At 33.9% G+C, this 24,318-nt stretch overlaps 2 protein-coding genes across 2 annotated transcripts; one reads left to right on the top strand and one right to left on the bottom strand.

Moving 5' to 3' along the window:
- Nucleotides 1-1,244: 1,244 nt before the first annotated feature.
- On the top strand, nt 1,245-3,300 carry LOC149563352 (aluminum-activated malate transporter 14-like). Its single transcript, XM_089828126.1, has 5 exons — nt 1,245-1,440; nt 2,250-2,387; nt 2,508-2,780; nt 2,883-3,001; nt 3,238-3,300. Exons 1-5 carry the CDS (start codon nt 1,245-1,247, stop codon nt 3,298-3,300), a joined length of 789 nt encoding a protein of 262 aa, XP_089684252.1.
- A 7,411-nt stretch (nt 3,301-10,711) lies between these two features.
- LOC149563351 (aluminum-activated malate transporter 14-like) lies at nt 10,712-12,922 on the bottom strand. Its single transcript, XM_089828124.1, has 6 exons — nt 12,601-12,922; nt 12,358-12,489; nt 12,009-12,305; nt 11,669-11,790; nt 11,403-11,546; nt 10,712-11,296 (listed from the first exon to the last, which is right to left on the bottom strand). The coding sequence occupies exons 1-6, from the start codon at nt 12,920-12,922 to the stop codon at nt 10,712-10,714; spliced, it is 1,602 nt and encodes a 533-aa protein (XP_089684250.1).
- Between the last annotated feature and the right edge of the window lie 11,396 nt (nt 12,923-24,318).

Below are 24,318 nucleotides of genomic sequence, written 5' to 3'. Positions count from 1 at the left end.
TGGCCTTGGCAATTTCTCCTCCGCAACCAGATAAAAAGGATGCGGAGACTGCAACTACCCCAGATCTTGTGGATGTTGCTGACGGCTGGACTATTCCTAGTCCGCCTCACAATCCCACTGATGCGTGGGGATTTCCAGATAAAGATGATCCTCCTCCCTCTGCTGGTACTGCCTTGGCAGCATGAGGTTGTTCTTAATATTTTTTTTTTTTGATGAATAGTTTATAGTTGCTGGCTGCAGCCATGTTATTTGCTCCAACTTTGGCCGATTATCCTATATCCCCCGGCCCTTTTTTGTGAATTGTAATCTTAGTAAATTGTATTAATTGAAAAGGACTATTCATAAAAAAAAACAATTGATATTTAAATTTTTCATTATTAGATCAATATTTAGTTATTCCAAGTCATTGTAATGACAAAAAAAACTTATGCAAATTTTGTATGAAATAAGATATGTACCTCTTATAAACCATAGAAATCCATATACAGATATGCTATTAAAAAAAATACTCTCCTCCTTTCGAAGAACTGAAATCAGCATGTCAGTTCAAAGAAAGACAAATGACATTTACTTTTCCTTCAAACGAAACAAAACCATACCGACACGTACGTGGTTCAACCCTCTTTTTTTCAAATTATGTGTGCCAACAGTAAAGGCGCACCCAGTCATTTCATCCTAATATTTAAACTGCTATTTAATCATATAAAAAGTATAAGCATTATCATCACCCAATGACGGTATTTCTGTTGTAAAAAGCATCTTGGAATCCAAAGATTTTGTTGGTGGACACCGAGAGAATACCTATTGACTCACGGTAACAGAAGAGAGATTTTATTTTTTCACGTTCTTGACGACAGCCTTACTATATGAAAATTTTGTGTAATCGAAATTCAAATTACTGTGCTCATGTGAACTTTTTGAGAAAGATATATAACAACTATCACGCATCTGCTGCTGTACTTTCATGTCCCTTTATTATGTTTTCCTCCACAAATGGCTTCAGCTATTGGGCATATGCATTTTCCCCAAACTTTTTCTTCTTTCTTCGGTTCATTCTTTGCTTATATTTTTGTTGTTACTATGATCAAGAAGCATTATAAGTTATAATGCTGGATTTGGGTGTTTTGGGTTTACTATGATCAAGAAGCATTATAAGTTGTAATGGTGGATTTGGGTGTTTTGGGATACTAGAAACTAAAATTCATTTCATCCTCTCATAAATACATTTGGAATCAATTTTGGTAATGGCAGCTGATTCTAATGGCGAATGTAAAGTAGACATCACAGTTGATGAGCGAAACGGGTCTCAATATAGTGGATTACTCGCAAATCTAGCATTGTCTCTGGTTTCTCTTTTATTTCTCTTGAATCCATTGTTTGTTGAAGTGGGTGATAATTCAATTTGGGCAGTTATGACAGTCGTGGTTGTTCTGGAATTCAGTTGAGGTAAGAATTCGTTTTCAAAATCCAATCTGAGTAGAGAAATGCAACAGCGAAACATTTGCGACATGTTTTTTGAAGGCATTGTAATCAATCATATTATGTTTCTATAGTTAACAATAATTTGTTTGTAAGTTTGTGGATTAACTGTGTACTTTTTGGATCAACATTTGAGATCATACTTTCTGATTTTAGTGTGATCTATCATTATCTTGTGTGCATCTTTTTGAATCAATGCTGTAAATCATATTCCCATCATTGTGATGATGGAATATGATGAGAAATGTTGATTCAAAAAGATGATGATGTATAATAGATTCGAAATATGAATTCAAATAGATGATCATAGATCATGGAGTATGATCAGAAATGTTGACTCAAAAAGACGATCATAGATTATAAGATATAATTAGAAACATTATGTAAAAACATACAAGCATATATTTTTGAATCAATGTTGTGAATCATATGTCTATCATTTTGATGGTAGAATATGACAAGAAATTTTGATTCAAAAAGATGATGATAGATCATAGATCAGTATTGAAAATATTAATTCAAAATGTTTCTAATTGATCATAAAGAGTATGATCAGAAACATTGATTCAAAAAGATGATGTTAGATTATTAATTGTAAATAGAAACATTATAATGCAGAGTTAATGTTAAGCATACATGCATACCAAAACATAGTTATCTCTATATAGCACTTTTTAATATTCTTCAGAATTTTTTCTTGTAAAAGCAAGGCTTCAATTTGGGTGTTGAAAAAGATAAAGTTGTGACTTTGGTTGTTTGTGTGAAAGCAGGGGGTACTTTAAGCAAGGGGTTGAACAGAAGAATCGGGACTGGAGTGGCAGTGTATCTAGGATTTTTTGTTTGTTATTTGTCAGAGCAAGTAGCCCAAGGAGAGGCCATTGTAGTTGGTTCTTGCATGTTTCTTATAGGTCTCTAATTGTGACCACCCTTAAACAAAATTAAGTTTGATTTCTATTTCTATTATAAGTATCAAACATTAAGCCTCTAATTCCTTCATCTGCCTTCTTATTGGTAATGTCCTTTTGCAGGCGCTATTGCTACATATGCTTGGTTTATCCCCTTCATTAAAAGAAGATATGACTATGGAGTAGTGGTTTTCCTGCTAACATTCAGTCTAATAACAATCTCTGGATATCCAGTGCAAAACATAATCTGCATGGCGTACCAACGCTTGATCACCATACTCATGGGATGCGGAGTGTGCATCGTCATAAGTCTACTTGTTTTCCCCATCTGGGCAGGGGAGGATCTTCACAACACAACTGTTGAGAAATTTCAACTCCTAGCTAAATCTCTTAAAGGTAAGGAAACCTAGGGTTTCAAAAATCTATATGTACATGGAATGTTTATATGGAAAAGTTAGGGTTACATGGAATGTTTAAATGTGAGTATATGTTGCACAGAATGTGTTGGTGAATACATCGATGGAAGGAATGATGAGGGGAATGGAGATGAATCAAAAGATCTTATATACAAAAGATACAAGTCTATGTCGGATTCAAAAACTATGGACGAGTCTTGGGTAAATTTAAAACAGATGGCTTAAACATTATATACTAAGGCTTGATTCTTATGTTAAAGTGTTAAATAGTCAAAATTAACTTATTGTTCAAAATTTAATTTCATCCTTAGTATGTGATGTTTAATAGAATCAAATCTATAACATAATAACCATCAAATTTACTTGACTCTAGACTCAAGTATATTCATCCACGCAGTTGATTGTTGTAAATCTGAAAGTGTGTGTTTCCATTACAGGTAACTTTTGCTAGCTGGGAGCCAATGCATGGCCAATTTCGACACCGGCACCCATGGAAGTAGTATGCAAAAATTGGAGTGAAGCTTCGTTATTTGGCTTACTCTATAGTTTCCTTGCATGGATGCCTTTGATCTGAGATTATGGTATACAAATTCTATCTATTGTTGTATAAATTGTATGGTATTTCAATTTTGATTATCTAATACTTTTAGTTAGGAATTAAATCTTAGAGTGATGTTTAAGAAAATCAATACAAATGTAATAATAATCATTCTGCACTTTTTTCATCAACATTATAGATAATTTATGTAGCCTATCATGAAAACTAATAACACACAAATTCACTCATCAAGATCTATGATCCATTTTTGAATCATTCTACTCATTCTGATAATGGGCCATAGAAAATGATCTAAAACATGTGACTGCACTTCATTATTCTTAATTATAGATCACAGACAGCGATCTAAAAAGTGATATTAAAACCAACAGAAACAACGAAAATTGTTAAAAAAATGGTTTATTCAATGATAGTATTTTAATCCTCGCTTCATAGTATTTTCTAGATTCTCAATTCTTTCTATCAATGCTAGAATAACATTGTTCTTTTTAATGGATTCCCTATAATTCTCTTTCTCTACACAATGTTGCATTTACCTAAGATTTCATCCATCTTAGCATTTAGGGCCCTATAATTGATATTCAAGAGTTTAATAGCATTGAATGACTAGTTCTCCATACAAAATGTGTTCAAGGAAATTGCCTTCACTATCTACAAAACACCCAAGGAAGGTTCAACACTAAGATCCTTAAGCTCATCTTCCAAAAGCTTCAAATTAACCTCATCCGTGTCCACCATATTAGTTATAGGAATGTTCTTTCTGTTGGAATTCTTTCTTTGACTTTCAACATCTTTATTGATCCCCTTTTTGGGTTGAGGCATTCAGTGAACTGTGCACATCATGATTCACATTATCCACAAATTTGTCAAGATGGAGAGTCTCTTTATCAAAATCCTCATCATTCTCCTCTTGATTAATCACTTTTTCCTCCTTTTCCATGTCATTTCGAGGAAGGCCTTGGTTGTCATGAGAATGGGATGAAATAGGGGAAAGACAATTATTGAGAGGCTTGTATATTTTGTCCATCGAACCACCAAAATACTCACCATCCCCATCATCCACCATCTTCAATATCTTTCCATCCTCCTCACTTCACCTTCTAACTCTATTTTTGTATCCTTTTAACAGATATTTTTCTTCTTCCTCTTACTCATTTCACTCTTAATATCACCCAACTCTTCCATAATTCCTTTTCCCTTACCTTTATTGCTAGAAGGGAATTTTGAGCTTTTATCCTTATTTAACACCAAGGACCTCGCAAGGTTTAATTTCACATTTTTCCACTATGTAATCATAAATTAAAACCATGAAACCTTGGCGCAAAATGGGTTTATGTGGATTCTCTCTATGAGCCTTGATACTATGAGTGAGAGAGAAGAGCTGACAAAAAGGAAAGAAAACTCATTTCTTGAACCTAAATTATTTAAAAGGGTGAAATAGTAGTTGTGGGTGTTGGCCCTTATTCTAGTAAAGTGCAAAATCTAATATTTGTATCATAAAATGCTCAAACTTTGTTGATAGGGTGAGATTTCTACTTGTTTCCATGTCCATTAAAGTTTCCTAAGTATAAAACCCTAGGTGAAACTCTTGAAAACCTTTACCACGTTATAATTTTGAGTTACTTTTTGAAATCAATTAATGAAGGGTCGATTGTCATGTTTAAGGTCCCTTTGTTTTCCCAGCAGTCAAATTTTTTTAATGTTTCCAGTCTCACTGTGGTCATAAAAATCCCTAAGTCCTTTTTCACAGGTGCAATCATTTTTCATTCAAATATGAGTATAGTATGATGTCGGGTTTCAAGCTGAGGGATTTTTTAGTATTCATTGCTCTTGCTTCTTCCCCATTTTTTTTGCGCAAAAAATGCTTGAGTCAAGTTTGGGCGAGAAATATCGTTTGGGTTATGCATCAACTTTCTTAGAAAATTCATAGGATCCATCCCCAATTCAAAAGTAAATTCTGTAGACACCTAAATCTATTTACATCACTAGGTAATCTTATTTAGTAGTCTCCTAGGATGTTACTAATTAAATATTTACTATTTAATTAATTAGTCGTCATCCCCTAGTTTATTTATTTATTTAATTGACTATAGTCCAATTGATAAAATCAAATGATAACCCAAAATCAATCTATCAATTAAATCCATATTCCTCTATTAAATTAAATAAATCCTCAAACCTATTTAATTTAATCCCACATCCCCCATTTTATTAAATAAATTATCCAAACCCCTAAAAATATCCCTAAACCCAACCTTTACCCCTAATCCAACTCATCCACCCATACTAACCTTACTTGGCCACCTAACTAACCCATCCCACCAAAGCTAAGCCACTTGCCCCCTAATCCCCTTTCTAAACTAAGTTTAATCCCCCTCCTAAACATGTTCACAACTTTAAGCAAGGGTTGAGACTTGCTAACCCAAGCTAAAGTCAAAAAGTCTCCCTTATCCTCTTCCATTCCTATCCAAGAGCTTTTATGGCTCTTACATACCATTAATACCTCTTGCATGCCATTAAATACATCTTACATCCCTCTTACACACTCATCCTCCCTCGTTACTCCCTTTGACCAACCATTATCCCATCCCCTCACACTGATCCTCCTTGTGACAAGTGTCACTTTCCTATTGGCTCTAAACAAGCACAATCCATGTGCTTCCCTTTGAAATAATCATAGCCCTTCCTCACCATTCTTCCATCCTTGCATCTTGACCCTCCATTTCACTACCCCTTAGCCTATAAATAAAGCCCTTCCCTCTCACAATCTATCAATCCACTTTTATGAAAACTTATAATGCCCCACTAACTACTACATCATATCCATTTTACACCATCATAATGCTGAAATGCATCCACACCTCCATTGTTGAAACTCTCACCCATCTACACACTTGGTAAAAACCCCCACCCATTGGAAGCTTGAGTACATCATTAGCATACATCCCCTATCCATCAGGGACATATTCACGTCATAATAGGTTACACCCAAGGAGCTTACCATTCTTTGTTTGCCTTCCTTTTGGTGGTAACCTCGTCTTATTATAAATTTTTACTTATTTACTTTTGTGAATGCTTTTACTAGTTAGTATTCAATATTACACTACTAGATTAGGTTATACATTTTGGCACACCCAATGGGAGTCCGCATTCGGGTCACTATAATCACACTTTTGCTTATTCATGTTTGAACTAACCAAACTAACATTTTGTGTCTTTTATGCATGTAGGTGTTCTTCTAGCATTTTTTGAAGGCACCAAATTCCCTTGCCAAGAATTATGCTCTCGGCCATAAAATCAAATTCTAGTTTCACCAATATTTTAGCACCCCTGGTTCGCAATCCTGCAACCACAAAATTGCAAACGCACAATTGTGAGATCGTGATCTTCAACCCATGGGAACACAACCTGGTGAAGGAGAAATCACCCTTTGCCCCAAACACCACCACCACGTGACATTAAAAACATCCGAGTTTTCATTCCCATTGACCCTATTCCCATGGGAACGCCAATTTTTACCAACAGGATCGCTGTAAAAACCTATAGGAATGTTTCACCTATTTATTCAATCATTATACCCCACTTTTTTTCCTCAACTATCGAACCCACAGATAAATTTTTCAGTGGGAAAGTGTCCCCATAAAACCATGCAATCATCGTTTTGCAAGATTGCCCTGTTACTTTCTTCTCGCGACCCATTTTTTTGTAGTTTCACCAATTTTTTTCACTCCAATCCCACTACCTTTTAGCTTCGATCCTGCATTGTGGGATCGCAGTTTAAACCCATGAGTTTGCTGGAATGACCAACTAGTGGCAAACCTATAATCTTTTTTTGTTGCGAGTATTTGTGGTAGCAAAATACTAACAGTTTTTTGCAAGTTTCTTATAATGATTTCTTGAAAACCCATGTTTAAAAGCTTAAAAATGAACCATTCTTTCTTTTTCATGGAATCCATGTCTAAATATTATAATTTTTTTCATTGGAATGTTTGGATAGTTTAATTAAGAAAATCCACTCTTGAATGGCAACTATTAAAAACTAAACCAGTGCGATGGACACTTCATTTAAAATGCAAATGAACATTATGTGAAAACGCTTCCATTTTGGGGCTTAAAATAAATCCATCAAATCTTGAATGCTCTAAAGTAAAAATGTTCTGCTTCCCTTCTTTTCAATGCTTTCACGCACGATTTACCTTTTGTTGACTCCATTTACTAGTCTTTGCTAGTCATGTAGATAAATTTGACAATGTGCTTAATCAGTTCTAGTTTTTTCTATCTACTGAAGTGATTTTGTATCTTCAGAAAGAGAGGAATGATGAAGTCTTCCAAAATATCAAGAGGGAACTTACTAGGTTTATGCTTAAAATCACCTTCTTCAATATCATGTCACAAGTATCTATGGTTGTAGAGTTCCTCAAGGACCACTTCATGATCTAAATTAATGAGGGAATAATGATTGTATATAAGGATGGTATACAACTGGTCCATTTTTTTGACATTTATTCAAACATGCTAAATTAGGGAGAATGTGAAGCTTTAAGATAGCTCACTAAAGAGAGTCATTGATATCTAGAAAGTAAATGGGGCCATCCAACTGAAGTTGGACAAGGTAGGCCCAAGTTGGGAGACTACCACTTACCCTCCTCAAGGTGTAGATCCTCTTATCGGTAATTCTAACTATAATCCTAATGGTAAAATCTAAGTGTTGATCATAATTATAAACACTAACCTTGACACTAAAATTTACTATTATGTGTCCCTAATTAGAACCATAATGCATACTATGATCTAAATACAAAAACCTAAATTTTAACTCCGATCTCCAACACCCAAACAATAATTGTAGTGAGAATATTAAATAAATTAGGGTTATGATTTTTTATTATGCTTACAATCAAAGGTGAAATTTATGTAAGCATAAGGATTAATACTTTTCATTAAAGTTTATGGTGAGAATTTGTATTATAGTTCAATTGTAGTTAGGTTTCTGATTAATAATTTTTTTAAAAAATTATATATTTAACCTTAACCTAAGTCTAAGTCTCTCCAACCCCAAATCCCATTTGCTAAACCCTAATCATAATCCCACCCTAAATTATGATCCTAAATCATAAGTGCTAATCACTATTATCAAACACTAATCATAGCCCTTATTATTGAATCATAATCCTAAATGTTGAACTTTAACCAAAATTCTATCGTAATTCAAACTCTACCCATAACTATAATACTAACCATGATGTAATATCATATCCTATTTCCATAAATTACTAAATAAATCTTAAATTATAAGCCTTAATTGTAATCCTAGTTCTAAATGCTACACCCTAAATAATAAACTCCAAACCTAATCCCAATTACCACATCATAATCTAGAAAACTAAAACCTAAATCTAAATCCAAACTATAATCCTAAATGATAAACCTTAAACCATTATCTAATCCTTATGTTAAACCCCAATCCTAATTGCTAATCATCAAGTCTAAATATACAACCCTAATTCTAAATCCTAGCTCTAACTATTAAACCTAACCTTAATATAAATCCCAATCTTAACTATGATGCATACCCATACCATAACGCTCAACGTAATAATAACCATAAATGTTGAACCCTCATACAAAATGTAAAAGACTAACCTTGAATCCTAAATCTTAAGATAAACCCTAAGCCTAAATGGTTAACCCTAATACCTTGTTATGAATGTTAAACCATGATCCTAATCCTAAATGTCAAACCCTAATGCTCACCCTAACCCTTAAATCCTTACTTTAACCCTTGTCCCAATAAAAAACTAACCCTAACAAAAGTCCTAATAATGTAATTCTAGGTATTAAAATTAAATTTCAATTTATAAAACCTTCAAAAGATTTTAATTAATTAATTAATATAAGATTTAGTATTATAAAAATGAGGTTTGAAGACATAGAAAATAATTTTGAGAAAAATGTTATTTTACATGAAATGTTAATCAATTACAAATGTATTAAAATAAAAATAATATTTTACTCAAAGAGATTATTATAATTAAAAATAATAATTATGTCTTTCATTTTGTTAAGAATTTCCTTGTGGAGGAACCTATTCAATTTCTTATAAGTTTCAAAAAAAACTATGACATTTTTCAACATTTCAAATCTTCTTCTTCTTTTTTCTTTTGAACACATGAAATCGTTGGCATACACATTAATAATGACTTACTTCAACATTTGCAAATGTGTGGATGTAAATATTTGTGTGCGCGCTTTATATAGCTATAAAATATGAATCCCTAGGTCATTAGAAATCTTTCTATTCAAATCATTCATAATATTTAAAACAATTGGTTTCAAAACTTGAATATTTACTATTTATTTAAGGTTTTCCATTGTCTTGTTTGTAGGTGGTAGTAGTTGCATTGCAAACCTTTTGTTTGTGCTAAAAAAGTGTGCCCAAGCACTCTACACACCAACTTTCACGTAAAAGGAAAGGTTTGAGATTCCTTTACTCTATTTTAAAGCAAAAATAATAACTAATAATAAATATAAAAATAATTAAATTTACTTTTAAATATAGTTAGATATAACCATAAATGAAATCTAGAAGTACATATCATGAAAAAAATGATGATATAAAGCAGATATTTGAAGGAAGAATGATATTGATATATTTAGAGAAAAGCGTATGAAAGAAGAGAACGATGTTTTATAATCTGAAATATTTTCAATAAATATTGTTCATTACTACAAATATTTTTGGTCATGTATAAACATATAGTTGATATTTGGAACATAAGAGGTAGTGGTCTCGAAGAGGTAATATCAAGAGTTATAGAGATGTAGATATAGATAGTGGAAACAAATAAAGAATAATCATGATATAAAAGTATGTGATGAGATTATAATTATAATAATAAATAAGAATAGAAGGTATTATAGATTGATATTAGTAAAATAGAAAGAAGTGAAAATTAAAAATGTTATTTGACATCTGCTCAAACAAGATTGGAAGTAGGTGTAACAACTAGTCTTTAAAAAGTTTTCAAAAATTTACGAATGTCATAATAGTGTATATCGTTTTTAAATTGATTATTTGGTATAATTATAATATTATTCGATTAGACATGCATAGTGAAGTTAAGATATGTGCTCCTCTCAGAAAGATTGGGATTAGGAGTAGCTCATGGTGTCAGCAAGATGATATGACAACTGTGAGAGAGACAAAAATGAGACTAGTGTAAATCATTAATACATAAAATTTAATAATGCAACCATAGCATTTGACTTTGTTTTTGGCAAGCTTAATTTTTCCCTTAGTGTATGATGTTAAAAATTGACTCCTGTATTAGAGTGTGAATTGAAGGGAAAAATCAGTCGACATTGTTGATATGTACACATCTTTCCGGCGTTCTTGCAAGACTGGGTCTCTGGATATAACTACGGGGAGAAGCAGCACTAGTTATGATTAAAGCCTCCTGATCTGATGCCGAAGGATTGTGAGGCTTGAATTTCGCCATTGCCGCGAGCTCTTCCACGGCGTGTACCACGTGCTCAAGCCTCGCTACTATCTCCGCCACCAACGACGCAAACGTAGCCAATGGAAGTGCTTCTCCAAATTCAACGCCGTGTCTCAGCATTAACCTCTTCTCGTCACTACTTTCTCCATGCCATGATCTTCTTCTCGTCGCCCACCTTACCTCCTCTTCTCTATTTTCATTCTCAAGTACGATTTTCTGACTCGGCGTTCTTGTTGTTGAATGCAGTAAGAGGTTTGGTTGAGAATTCAAGGAAACTTGAAGATCCTCCAGTGCATGTTGAACTTCTTCCAATATTGGCTCGAAGTCGTATATTCTCATTTGTTCAATGCAGCTTGACAGCTCTGCCAGTAATTTGGCTGCTTTGTAGGCGACGTTGGTGCATGGCTTCTTCAATGGTGAACGAAGGGAACGAGGGGCCTGAAACGTATGCAAAACAAAAATTCATCAGCTATAGTGCATGCATTGAAGATAATTTGTAAATTTAAGGTAATGATACCAAATGAGGAAATGCATACGAATATACCTCGATTTCAGATCGAAGGCATCCGTGCAAGGCCACAATAGGATAAGCCAGATAACGAAGCTTCACTCCAATTTTCACATACTGCTTCCATGGATGCCGGCATCGAAATACACCATGCCTTGGCTCCCACCTAGCAAATTCCTCCTGCAATTAACATGTACAATCACTGCTTTGAGACGATCCATTTAACATTCTTTAATGTCAAAAGTTGTCATGGCTACCACTTAATTAGTTTCTTCTAATAACTATATATTTTTTCGATTTACCAAAGAATCGTCGGTAGCCTTTGAGTCCAGCACAGACTTGTATCCTCTGTGTATGATATCTTCTGACTCATCTTCCACCTTCTCATCAGTACGGCATCCGCTGAAATATTCATCCACGCATCCTGGCATCAAATATATCATGCCCATTACATTAGTCGGATATTTTAACAAGTTAATCTACCGAGCCGATAACAAGCCACACCAATCAAAGTGTACTAGTAGTTCATCTGTAACAGCCCATTGCGAAAAACACACATTTTACGCTGAAGAAAACGTTACGTTTTCATCACAATCAAAACAAGGATTTTTAACCTCAATTGTTTTCGTTCGGTTTTCTTACCCTGCAGAGATTTCCCCAAGCCTTGTAACTTCCTGAGAGTGGAATTGTGAAGATCCTCGCCAGCCCAGGCGGGGAAGATGAGCAGTCTTACAACCAAACACACTCCACATCCGATGAGTATGGTGGCGAAGCGTTCGTATGCCATGCGTGATATATTCTCCACTCGATATCCAGAGACCGTTATCATGCTGAATGTGAGCAGGAATATAAGGACTGCATAGTCAAATGTATTCTTGAGGGAAGGAAAGAAATGGGCATACGTGGTAGCCGCTCCTGCAAAATGAGTGTAGTAGAGTACTAATTGAGATTTGGTGAATGCAACAAGGTGATTCCAAGAGAGCACAAAAACTCACCCATGATGAAGAGAGCACAAACGCCTTTCCTCGCACTACCTTCTCTGACACGTAGCAAACGAGGAAGGCAAGAAATGCAGCCACCATGGTTCCAATTCCTCTGTTGAGGCCTTTCTTCATGGTAGCCCCTGCTCAAGTAGCAACAACATCCATTCTGAATGTTAGTCGATTAGGGTGAAAAAGATGGTTGCGTTAGAAACAATCGAACAAGGGGTAAATTAAATTAAACTAACTCATACCCGCGGAGAATTCGAGAACGACAACGACAGTCATGACTGCCCAAATTGCATGGTTACCAAATCCCACCCTACGGAATAATCGATCCCACAGAAATAACAGCGAAACCGATGACAATGCCAACCCAACTTTTATAGCATGCGTAATCCTTCTGGGATCCTCTATTCCAACATCCATTATGTTTCTACACCACCCCATCAAAACATTGCTTATATTTAACCAAATTTTTCTTAGAAATCCCCCGTTTCGAGACTCATTGTAGCTAATTTCTTCATAAGACGTACTGATGTTAGTTCTGTATTCGCCGCTGCCAAGAGACACCATGGTACACAAAATCGATTCAATCAGATTTCAGATACAAGAGCTTAAATTTCAAGTAGAGGAGATCCAGCCAAACTGATTTATAATGTAATTTAATCTTGGTCTGAACAGTTACACAAGCCCTCATAAACTCCAAAGAAGAACACCCTGGCTAAAATCTTGGAGCACCTTATAAATGAGCTCAATTGTAGTAAGGAAGCAGATCTTATAAATTCTGAGGATCGAGCAAACCGTTCATTTCTTCTTGCGGTTGCCCTACAAGATGGAAGAGAAAAAACTCGGCTTCTCAAATGAATCGGCCTTTGCATTTCTTGTTTTACTAATCGCAGAGATAATACTTGTCACGGAGAGGGAGAGGGAGATGATTGAATTACTTTATTTTCATTGTCACGGAGATAATACTTGTGAATTCTGGATGGGTGATTCTGTATCTCCAGTTCTTTTTTGGTGAATTGTATTCTTAGATTATTAATTATTAATAGAAAAGGCTATTATAAAAATAAATAAATAAATTTTTTTTATATGTAAATATATAGTCTTATAAAATTTAAACGTCTTTCGTTGAAAGTTATTATAGGGAGATTTCATACTGTCATTTTTTCTAAAAAAGAATATATATTAATTTTAAATTTTAAATTCCATTCTATGGATTCTTCTTTTCGAAATTTGAATGAAATTGTATGATTTTTTTTTCTTTTTTCTTACTTTATGTATGATGGATAATAGACTTTATTCTACCATCTAAGCCAAGAATGGCTTATAAAGTGGGATCAAGTAAGGGACTTTAGATTTAATAATTATCAAGTGATAGATTCTTGATCAGAAGAATCTTTAAAGAGTAATATCTATTACTTTTAGATTTTATTGGATGATTTTTTCCTAGGTGTTCAATATCAAATTTCATGATCTGTCATTTGTCTTGTCATATTTCCCATTTCTAATAGTGGATGAGATAGTTTGTGAAAAAACCTTGCAAAATTAAATCTATAAATAATATACGCAACCAATAGCTAGATCATAGATTTTGATTGTTTTTGTACTACTTCGAGATATAGTATTTGAATTTTTTTATTAAAATTTTATAAAAATATAAATACATAATTAAAATAATTTTTCAGTTTAAATCTTAAAAAATTTACTTTAGTCTAAATTAATCTAAATAATAGTTGAATATACTCTTAACAATCCAAGATAATATAGTCCAACTTCATACGATTAATTTGAAGGCGTTATATAATTTATTATGCCTAAGAAGGCAATCATCCCCTTACCATCAAATATTATTATGTGGCTAAAGGAGTTTCATATTTGATGTCACATTTATTATGTATAACATTAGCAGTCCAAAATGGGTGACTAGCCCAGTAAGAACAACCATAGTGAAGGAAACACTATCACCTGACGGATGGCTCATTGACCCAAATCATAAACAAAAAACTAGCTGCCCATTATCATAAAAAATAAGTACCTACAAGAATTTTTCAATCTAATATCAAAACCATTATAGTCTATAGTGTCATACAAGTTACCAACAAGAAAACTAATCAGGCTACCAACATTAAAGTTCATATAAAAAGTTTCCATATTGGCCACACAAGATCAAAATTGAACCATCATAACAATATTAAAAATTTAACACAAAATGAGGCCAAGTAGTCATTCTTTCTTCTCATCAGGGGGTTGGTTTCCCTTGTCGCACATTCAACATGTCATTTAATTGGAACCTATAGAGTCTTTAGGTGCTTTCCTCATCTTCCTCCACCTTACCTCCCATCTTCCCTGACTGAAGAAGCTAAAGAATGGTTACTACAAAATGCATAAACTTTACACAAAAAATCCACCAAAGTGGTGAACCTCATATTCAAATAAATTAGCAGGTTCTTTTGCTTTTTCATCTTGGTCCACAATGTCTTCAATTTAGCTTCAACCTATTTGAAAGTACTTTGATCCAAATTGGTGGGTGGGTCGGGGTCTTGAACAAGGGGTTGCATGGGACAAGTAAAAGGGGTCAAGGGTTGGACAGGGGGTTTCTTAGGGGGAGGCAAAATAAGGGGGTCCTCCTTAGGCCTCTTGAGAGGGGAAGTAAATGTCATGGATGAGTTATCATTTGTGCCTAGGTTATGATCCTTTCTCATGAGATTTTCCATGCCCATACCAAGTGTAGCCAAAACATGGGTGATTATATCTGAGAAGGCTTTTGCAATATCTTGGAGTATACCCTGTTGTTCCTCAATATAGAAGTTCCTCCTAGATTTTTGCTCCTACTTAGCATCGTGGGTTCCTTTTTTTTCAATCCCCTTAGACACAAAATCCCAGTCTATCTCTTCTGGGCTATCTTTTATTTCCTCTTGCTTTTCTTCCACATGTCCACATTTCTCTGATGTAATACTAGAACTTTCAATTATGTTATTTTAGACATTTCAGGGTCTGGATGTAGGTGAGGTTAGGATGGAATTAATTAACTAGGGATGGGAGACATTCCCATAGAGATGTCTCAAACCTTAATAAAAAAAAAAGAGTGAAAAATAATGAGAGCCTGAAAGAACTAGATTCTAACTCTAAGTCTAAAGTAAGTGAGGAGAAAGAGAAACATGCAAGGAAGAAACAAAAAATCTAGAAGGTTCTAGTACATCGATAATGAGGAGGAGGAAAATGTTACTAAATCCCCCCTAAAGATGCAGGAAGTTTCTCAGGATAAAGATATATCTCATGTTTTGGCTCGTTTTAGTTTGGACAAGCTAGATCTCACAACTTTTTATATGGGTGGCTAGGTTGGACAACCTGTGAGATCTAGATTGTCCAAACTGAAACTAGTCGAAACATGAGATATACCTTTTTAATGACTAAACTTCCTCTATCATCAAGGGGAACTTAGTAGCATTTTCCTCCTCATCATCATTGATGCACTGGAACCTCCTAGTTTTCTATTTTTTCATCGCATGTTTCCCTTTCTCCTCACTTTCTTTAGACTTGGACTTAGAGGGTGAAAGTACAAAGTTGTGTCACCTTTCAGGCTGACTTATCAGAATGACTAAATTTGATTTATTTTAATAGTGTTTCTAAAAATCTATAATTTTTATAACATTCTTTGAATTACAATCAAGATATTATTCAATTTCTAATTATAAAATTAAATCTAACAAATTGAATTAATTATTGACATTCTATTATATCTGTATAAATTTTTGACACTTTTTCAATTAAGATTAGATGTAAACCCTAATATTATTAATAATAATATTTTTGAAAAAAATAGGTCTATTTTATTTATTAGAGTTTGATCCTTAGTAAGGAGAATACCACACAAAAACTTAACTTTCATACAATACCACTATTAAACTGAACACCACCAAAACTTAACCATCATATATTATTATTGTATACTACTATTGAATATGATAGATCTTAACAAGGGGTGCAAGTGCCAAATTTCTTGCCTCTAGTGTGGTGGGTTTTGGGGTAAGTGTTGAGTCAAATTGTACATTAAAAATTTTGAACATTTAGTAATGGTGACATATTCATAAATTGTAAAGTTTCTTAAAGTAATGTATGTGTTCGAGTGTTCATCTAAAGAGTCATAGACAAAGAATATAGAACTATGTTGCATCTATAGCTTGAAAATAAATATTGAACATAAACAAATGATGTGCACAAGAAATTTAGGAAATATTTCATATTGTTTCTCCTTTGAATGGTTTTCTAGTTCCTGCAAATGTTCTATTAAAATAGGTGTTAAGTAATTTTAAATTAATAACAGATTATATTCTAAAAATGAATGAGTGGCTCAAATTAGAAACTCGTTTGTTATGTACTTTATATAATGCATAAAATTGATATTATCTATATTATTGTTAATGTATCTTGAAAATGAGTGTACACCTTAGGCATTGTCAATGTTTATTGTGCTTTTCAATGAAGCAATGACAATTATGTATGTTGCTATTAAAAAAGTAGTTAATCTCATGAATGTACTATTGCCCAAGTCATATTTTGAAGATGTATGGATAATTCTAATGATCCTATTTTATCAATGACATGATCTATCTTTAAACTTGAAACTATATTTTCCTTGAAGTCTTTAAAGGATTTTCTAAAAGTTCATGTTGTGCATGTCCTACAAAATTTTTAGTTCTTGATATAGTGTTTCTTGCAAGAATTACTTAAAAGTTCATATTTCCCTCTCAACAAAATCATTGGGCACATATCCTACAATTTCTACAAGATTAAATCTAACATAATATGATCTCATCCATTTACAAGATATATTAGATTAATTTACTTTTTAAATACTATTGGTTAACAATTTTCTCTCCTATTAGATTTTAAAATCCTAACTCTTTGATACCCAATGCTTGGAGAGACAAAAACATGTTTACCAACAAATGGGTTAGTATATGTATTCTATCATTACCCTCTGAATGATTAGGTGTAATTCCCTATGATTTGAAATGATATGCAATGAATTTTTTTTTATGAGATCAGAGGTTTTGACATTATAAGCTCTTAACTTGAGAGTGGTAAAAGATAACCAAATTGTTTGTAGGCACAAACAATTTAGGAAAAATAGATTTGAGTAACCTATCACTCTCAATGGAATGACTGTAGTAGATTATCTTAATATTTCTAACTCTTACGTCTATTCTAAATGTAGATTAACCATCAAAATGTAGAAGAGGAATGAAGAGATATGCATATGAGGGAAAATGGAATTGCTCTCACTACTAGCCTTGAATGAAATGGAATCCAACCAATAACTAATAGATTCATACACATTTATCTTTCATTTCCCAATGAACCTATCTAATATGAGATGAAATTAATAAGAGGAGAAACAAGACCATATATAAAGAAAGTAAATGGAATCACCTTCACTATAGTTACCAAAATGAAATAGAATCCATATGTTAACCACAGAGCCACGTATCATTTTCTTTCAACTCTTAATGCAAAACTAATCTATGCATGGGCAATAAAACATGACAAGAAAATAGGATAAATGAAATTATAGAACAATTCACCATCAAGTTTGGCAACCTTTATATCATCAAATGAGGTTACGTTTATAGTTTTTCGATATCCTTCAGTTTAGCAGAGAAACAGTCACAAAATAGAAAAGGAAATAAAATGTGAAATTATCTAGTCATATGAATATGTGGCATCTTCTTCATCAAAGATTCTAAATCCATGGTGTTTATGAAAATAGGAAATGACTATTCGATTTCATGCAATCTCAGAAAAAACTTGTAGAAAATTGTTAATTCTTCATAGTCTACTATTTTGCGCCAAACCTGTGTATTTCATATTCCAATGGTCATTGCGTTTTTGAACACTAACCATCGATCTTAAATTAACGATCATGATTAAAAAATTATAAATTTTCTTTAAAACTTCCTCCATGAGTCCCTCCGTGTACACGTATCTTTCAATCATTATGTCACTATGATTATTTTCCATGTAACTTTTTATAGCGACATAACAATGAGCGTTGATCTCTCTTTTGATCTGATGGCAAAAATAAAAGATATTAATTCTCTATTTTCTTTATGATGCGGGTCCACTTTCCAACTAGGTACACCATGGTGAATAGTTGGAACTATTTTATTACTTGGAGGATCTAACATTGACCTAGTTTTGCTTCGTGAAATGTAATGGCCCATAGGACACATGTCTTTCTGTCCCTTTTTTGCAATGATTAAAGCATGTTCATCTTTTCATAATGATATAGTGACGAGTGTAGATGTTCTTTTGATCTAACAATGAATAAGATGCATCATTGAATGCTCATATTTCCATCATTAAAACTTCATCCATTGATCTGGTCTTTATCGATGATCTAGATTTGATCTTCTAAACCATTTGACTTGTCAACTGGCCAATAGTGTGCATTCTTTCATTCATTTGAATTTTCTCCACCATGTAGCTTAGTATGATTGCATATGAACCGTTAATGTACTAAATCGACGATGCATATTTTCTTATCTTCATATTTTGACTCTAGAAGGGTTCTAAATCTTTTCTTCTGTATGAACTACTTCTTCTACTCACTGATCTTTCTTATCTGCAATGTCTTTCATGGAAACCATAACATAATGTTGAATCTTTGTGTTTATCATGGTTAGGAACAAATCAATAGAAGGTATAGACCTTCTTCTCATCGAGATGACACATAAAACCTCTCAAACCCTAATCACCTAGCTTTGAATTGATGCATTGTTCATATGATTCTCTGCATTCGGTTAGCTCATTTGAAGTAATGATGAGAAGATAGATAATCCTATGGGAAAGATAGACGTAGACTTGAAACATTGATACCTGACTTGACTCCAAAACCCTGAAGCAAAAAGATATGAACTGAAACTTGGGCAACAGCTGACTCTGGCTGGGTATTTAAGCATGATAATGGTTGAAGGAAATCAAACATTCTTTGGTTTTGCACAAAAGGTGACAACTTAAAAACAAAACAACCAAAAAAAAAAAAAACTAAACTAGGAAAAAAACAACAAACTACCTAAGAAAGCAAGCAACTAAGCTAAAGCAAACTGCATGATACCTAGTCTACTTTCAATTTTGCATTTGATACAACTTCAAATCCTTCTCATTATAGGAACATGGTAGGGTTTCTCTAGTGGGATATTCACATTTGAAAGAATTATTCTGATTCACTTAAATGATCTAAAGTGGCGCTTTCAACAAAGATTAAAACTTAGAGTGCATACCTCTTGGCTCATGTCTCTTATCCCATAGCAACACCAAATCACCTTCCATAAATTTTCTAGTTCTTGTTCTTCTATCAAACAACCTTTTGATTCTTCCCTAGTGTTCAGTGATTTTATCAACCATCTCTTCTCTTTCCACTTGCAATTTGGTAAGTTACAAGATCCTCTTCTCTAATCCATCTTTTAAATCATCCTCTTTAATCATAGTCTTTAGTTTACATATAGAAAGCTCTAAGGTTAGTGGAAAATTAGCTTCCACTCCATAGACTAATTGAAAAGGTGAAATACCAATAGCCCTTTTAGGTAACAATAGCCCTTTTAGGTGTGGTCCTATCAACCCATAAAGCATCATGAATCTTCTTATGCCCATTTTTTTGATTATTTGAGACCAATTTCTTTAAAATATTAATCAGATTCTTATTACCAGACTCACCATGCCCATTTCCTTAAGGGAAATAGTCAGAGGAATGTTCAACTTGAATACCATTATAATAGCAAAATCGAATAATTTATAAATAGGAAAAGTAAGATGTATTATCCATTATCAATTTTATAGGAACTCCAAACCTAATAAATATATGCTCTTTAAGGATTTCACATACTACTTCTGATGAATTCTTCTTCATTGGCTTTACTTCAACCCATTTACTAAAATAATTTGTGGCAATTAGTATGTAAGAGTGTCCTTGACTAGAAGGAGGATTAAGTGGACCTATAAAATATAAACCCCATTCATGGAAAGGAGCTTCAACTACCATTGGCCTAAGAGGTAGAATAGGAAGCTGAGGTTTACCAGCAAACATCTTGCATTTCTCACAAGTAACCACCCACTTATATGCATCTTTATACATGTAAGGCCAATAATAACCTCACCTCAAAATTTTAAATGCAGTAACAATAGAATAAAAGTGTCCTCCACATGCTTCATTATGAAAAGATGTCAACAATTTTACCTATTGCTCTTTATCCACACATCTTAATAATGTTCCGTCAATTGTTTTTTTGTACAAGACATCATCATGAATCACATACTTCAAGATTTTTGTTTTTAGAACCCTTTTTTCTTAGTAATCAATCCATCAATGAATTCACCATATATAATAAAATAAGTAATTTTTGAGAACCAAGGATCCTAAAGGCTTACCATTAGAACTTTTGGAGTATCTTCTTCTTTTAATTGTTGATCCTCTACCAAGGCTTTACAAAGTGTATTTCTTCCTACAATTTTGGTTGGCTTAATTCCTATATCATATTCTTGGAATTTTTCTATCCATACTCCTATATTATTACAACCAACCTCTTGTTCCATCAGAATACTTTTTTTTGTAGGATCTGGCACATATATTAGTGAATGAGAATGTAGCACATAAAACCTAACAAATTTAAGGGCTCTCACCATTGCATATACATGTTTTCCCATCTATGAGTATATCAATTCTTGATTCTTCAATGGTATGCTCATTAAAGCAATTTGAGCTTGTATTCTTTCTTTATTCTCTTTCATCAATATAGTTGACATAGTATGTTCTAAGGAATAACGGTAAATAATGGATTCTTTAGTGTAGTTAGGATGGACAAGAACATGGGCTTTGGCAATGGAACTCTTGATATCTTCAAAAGTCTTTTCTCAACATCAGTCCATTTTAAAGTTGTATTTTCTTTTATCATATCAACTATACATTTAATTATTTTAGAGAAGTCGGGCATAAATCTCCTCAAGAAATTTACTTGACCAAAGAAGGACTTTACTCTAGTTTTACTCAATGAAAGACTTAATTGTTGAATGACTTTAACTCTGCCTAGATAAATCATCACTCCTTCTTGGGATACAATATGAGCAAGAGGCTTGCCTTCTGTCACACAAAATACTAATTCAACACCCACACCCCCCCCCCCCCCCCCGCCAAAAGTTATATTGGTGGAATATATTCGAACACTTTGGGTCCTCTAATTCTAGAACAAGTGGATTCTTCAATTTCTGATCCAGTTTACCTTGTGTCTTCTTAAGACATTCGACGGTAGCTTCCAAAATATGCTGAAAACTTTTAATCCTCGCATTCATAGTATTTTCTAGATTCTCAATTCTTTCTATCAATGCTAGAATAACATTGTTCTTTTTAATGGGTTCCCTATAATTCTCTTTCTCTACGCAATCTTGCATTTACCTAAGATTTCATCCATCTTAGCATTTAGGGCCCTATAATTATCCCTAAACCCAACCTTTACCCCTAATCCAACTCATCCACCCAAACTAACCTTACTTGGCCACCTAACTAACCCATCCCACCAAAGCTAAGCCACTTGCCCCCTAATCCCCTTTCTAAACTAAGTTTCATCCCCCTCCTAAACATGTGCACAAATTTAAGCAAGGGTTGAGACTTGCTAACCCAAGCTAAAGTCAAAAAGTCTCCCTTATCCTCTTCCATCCCTATCCAAGAGCATTTATGGCTCTTACATACCATTAATACCTCTTGCATGCCATTAAATACGTCTTACATCCCTCTTACACACTCATCCTCCCTCGTTACTCCCTTTGACCAACCATTATCCCATCCCCTCACACTGATCCTCCTTGTGACAAGTGTCACTTCCCTATTGGCTCTAAACAAGCACAATCCATGTGCTTCCCTTTGAAAGCATCATAGCCCTTCCTCACCATTCTTCCATCCTTGCATCTTGACCCTCCATTTCACTACCCCTTAGCCTATAAATAAAGCCCTTCCCTCTCACAATCTATCAATCCACTTTTATGAAAACTTATAATGCCCCACTGACTACTACATCATATCCATTTTACACCATCATAATGCTGAAATACATCCACACCTCCATTGTTGAAACTCTCACCCATCTACACACTTGGTAAAAACCCCCACCCATTGAAAGCTTGAGTACATCATCAGCATACATCCCCTATCCATCAGGGACATATCTACGTCATAATAGGTTACACCCAAGGAGTTTACCATTTTTTGTTTGCCTTCCTTTTGGTGGTAACCTCGTCTTTTTATAAGTTTTCACTTATTTACATTCGTGAATTCTTTTACTAGTTAGTATTCAATATTACACTACTAGATTAGGTTATACATTTTGGCACACCCAATGGGAGTCCGCATTCGGGTCACTATAATCACACTTTTGCTTATTCATGTTTGAACTAACCAAACTAACATTTTGTGTCTTTTACGCATGTAGGTGTTCTTCTAACATTTTTTGAAGGCACCAAATTCCCTTGCCAAGAATTATGCTCCCGTCCATAAAATCAAATTCTAGTTTCACCAATATTTTAGCACCCCTGGTTTGCAATCCCGCAACCACAAAATTGCAAACTCACAATTGTGAGATCGTGATCCTAAACCTAGGGGAACACAACCTGGTGAAGGAGAAATCACCCTTTGCCCCAAACCCCACCACTACATGCCATTAAAAACATCCGAGTTGTCATTCCCACTGACCCTATTCCCATGGGAACGCCAATTTTTACCAATAGAATCCCTGTAGAAACCTATAGGAATGTTTCACCTATTTATTCAATCATTATACCCCACTTTTTTTCCTCCACTATCAAACCCATAGATAAATTTGTCAGTGGGAAAGTGTCCCCATAAACCCATGCGATCATCGTTTTGCAAGATTGCCCTGTTACTTTCTTCTCACGACCCATTTTTTCGTAGTTTCACCAATTTTTTTCACTCCAATCATGCTACCTTTTAGCTTCGACCCTGCATTGTGGAATCACAGTTTAAACCCATGAGTTTGCTGGATTGACCAACCAGTGGCAAACCTATAATCTTTTTTTGTTGTAAGTATTTGTGGGAGCAAAATAATAACAGTTTTTTGCAAGTTTCTTATAATGATTTCTTGAAAACCCATGTTTAAAAGCTTAAAAATGAACCATTCTTGCTTTTTCATGGAATGCATGTCTAAATATTATAATGTTTTTCATTGGAATGTTTGGATAGTTTAATTAAGAAAATCCACTCTTGAATGGCAACTATTAAAAACTAAACCAGTGCGATGGACACTTCATTTAAAATGCAAATGAACATTATGTGAAAATGCTTCCATTTTGGGGCTTAAAATAAATCCATCAAATCTTGAATGCTCTAAAGTAAAAATGTTCTGCTTCCCTTCTTTTCAATGCTTTCACGCATGATTTACCTTTTGTTGACTCCATTTACTAGTCTTTGCTAGTCATGTAGATAAATTTGACAATGTGCTTAATCAGTTCTAGTTTTTTCTATCTACTGAAGTGATTTTGTATCTTCAGAAAAAAAGGAATGATGAAGTCTTCCAAAATATCAAGAGGGAACTTACTAGGTTTATGCTTAAACTCACCTTCTTCAATATCATGTCACAAGTATCTATGGTTGTAGAGTTCCTCAAGGACCACTTCATGATCTACATTAATGAGGGAATAATGATTGTATATAAGGATGGTATACAACTGGTCCATTTTTTTGACATTTATTCAAACATGCTAAATTAGGAAGAATGTGAAGGTTTAAGATAGCTCACTAAAGAGAGTCATTGATATCTAGAAAGTGAATGGGGCCACCCAACTGAAGTGGGACAAGGTAGGCCCAAGGTTGGATACTACCACTTACCCTCCTCAAGGTGTAGATCCTCTTACCACTTGGTTAGGGTTGTTAAGTTGTTTTTAATCTCAACTATTGATTGAGA

Source organism: Cupressus sempervirens, chromosome 4 (assembly GCF_028749045.1).
Source record: "Cupressus sempervirens isolate cs-2001-9-10 chromosome 4, ASM2874904v1, whole genome shotgun sequence".
In the NCBI taxonomy this organism is placed as follows: Eukaryota; Viridiplantae; Streptophyta; class Pinopsida; order Cupressales; family Cupressaceae; genus Cupressus; species Cupressus sempervirens.
The sequence above is the reverse complement of the archived record's forward strand: the minus strand, read 5'-3'. Positions and strand labels throughout refer to the sequence as shown.

Bases quoted from the DNA above. Each gene is read 5' to 3' on its own strand.
- LOC149563352 (XM_089828126.1), top strand. From the start codon at position 1,245: ATGGCAGCTGATTCTAATGGCGAATGTAAAGTAGACATCACAGTTGAT. The intron at 1,441-2,249 runs GTTGAGGTAAGA...GTGTGAAAGCAG, and splicing joins CGTGGTTGTTCTGGAATTCA to GGGGTACTTTAAGCAAGGGG. The intron at 2,388-2,507 runs GTCTCTAATTGT...GTCCTTTTGCAG, and splicing joins TTCTTGCATGTTTCTTATAG to GCGCTATTGCTACATATGCT.
- LOC149563351 (XM_089828124.1), bottom strand. From the start codon at position 12,922: ATGGTGTCTCTTGGCAGCGGCGAATACAGAACTAACATCAGTACGTCT. The intron at 12,306-12,357 runs GTTTTTGTGCTC...AATCTCAATTAG, and splicing joins GCTCTCTTCATCATGGGTGA to TACTCTACTACACTCATTTT. The intron at 11,547-11,668 runs GTAAATCGAAAA...TGTTAATTGCAG, and splicing joins AGGCTACCGACGATTCTTTG to GAGGAATTTGCTAGGTGGGA.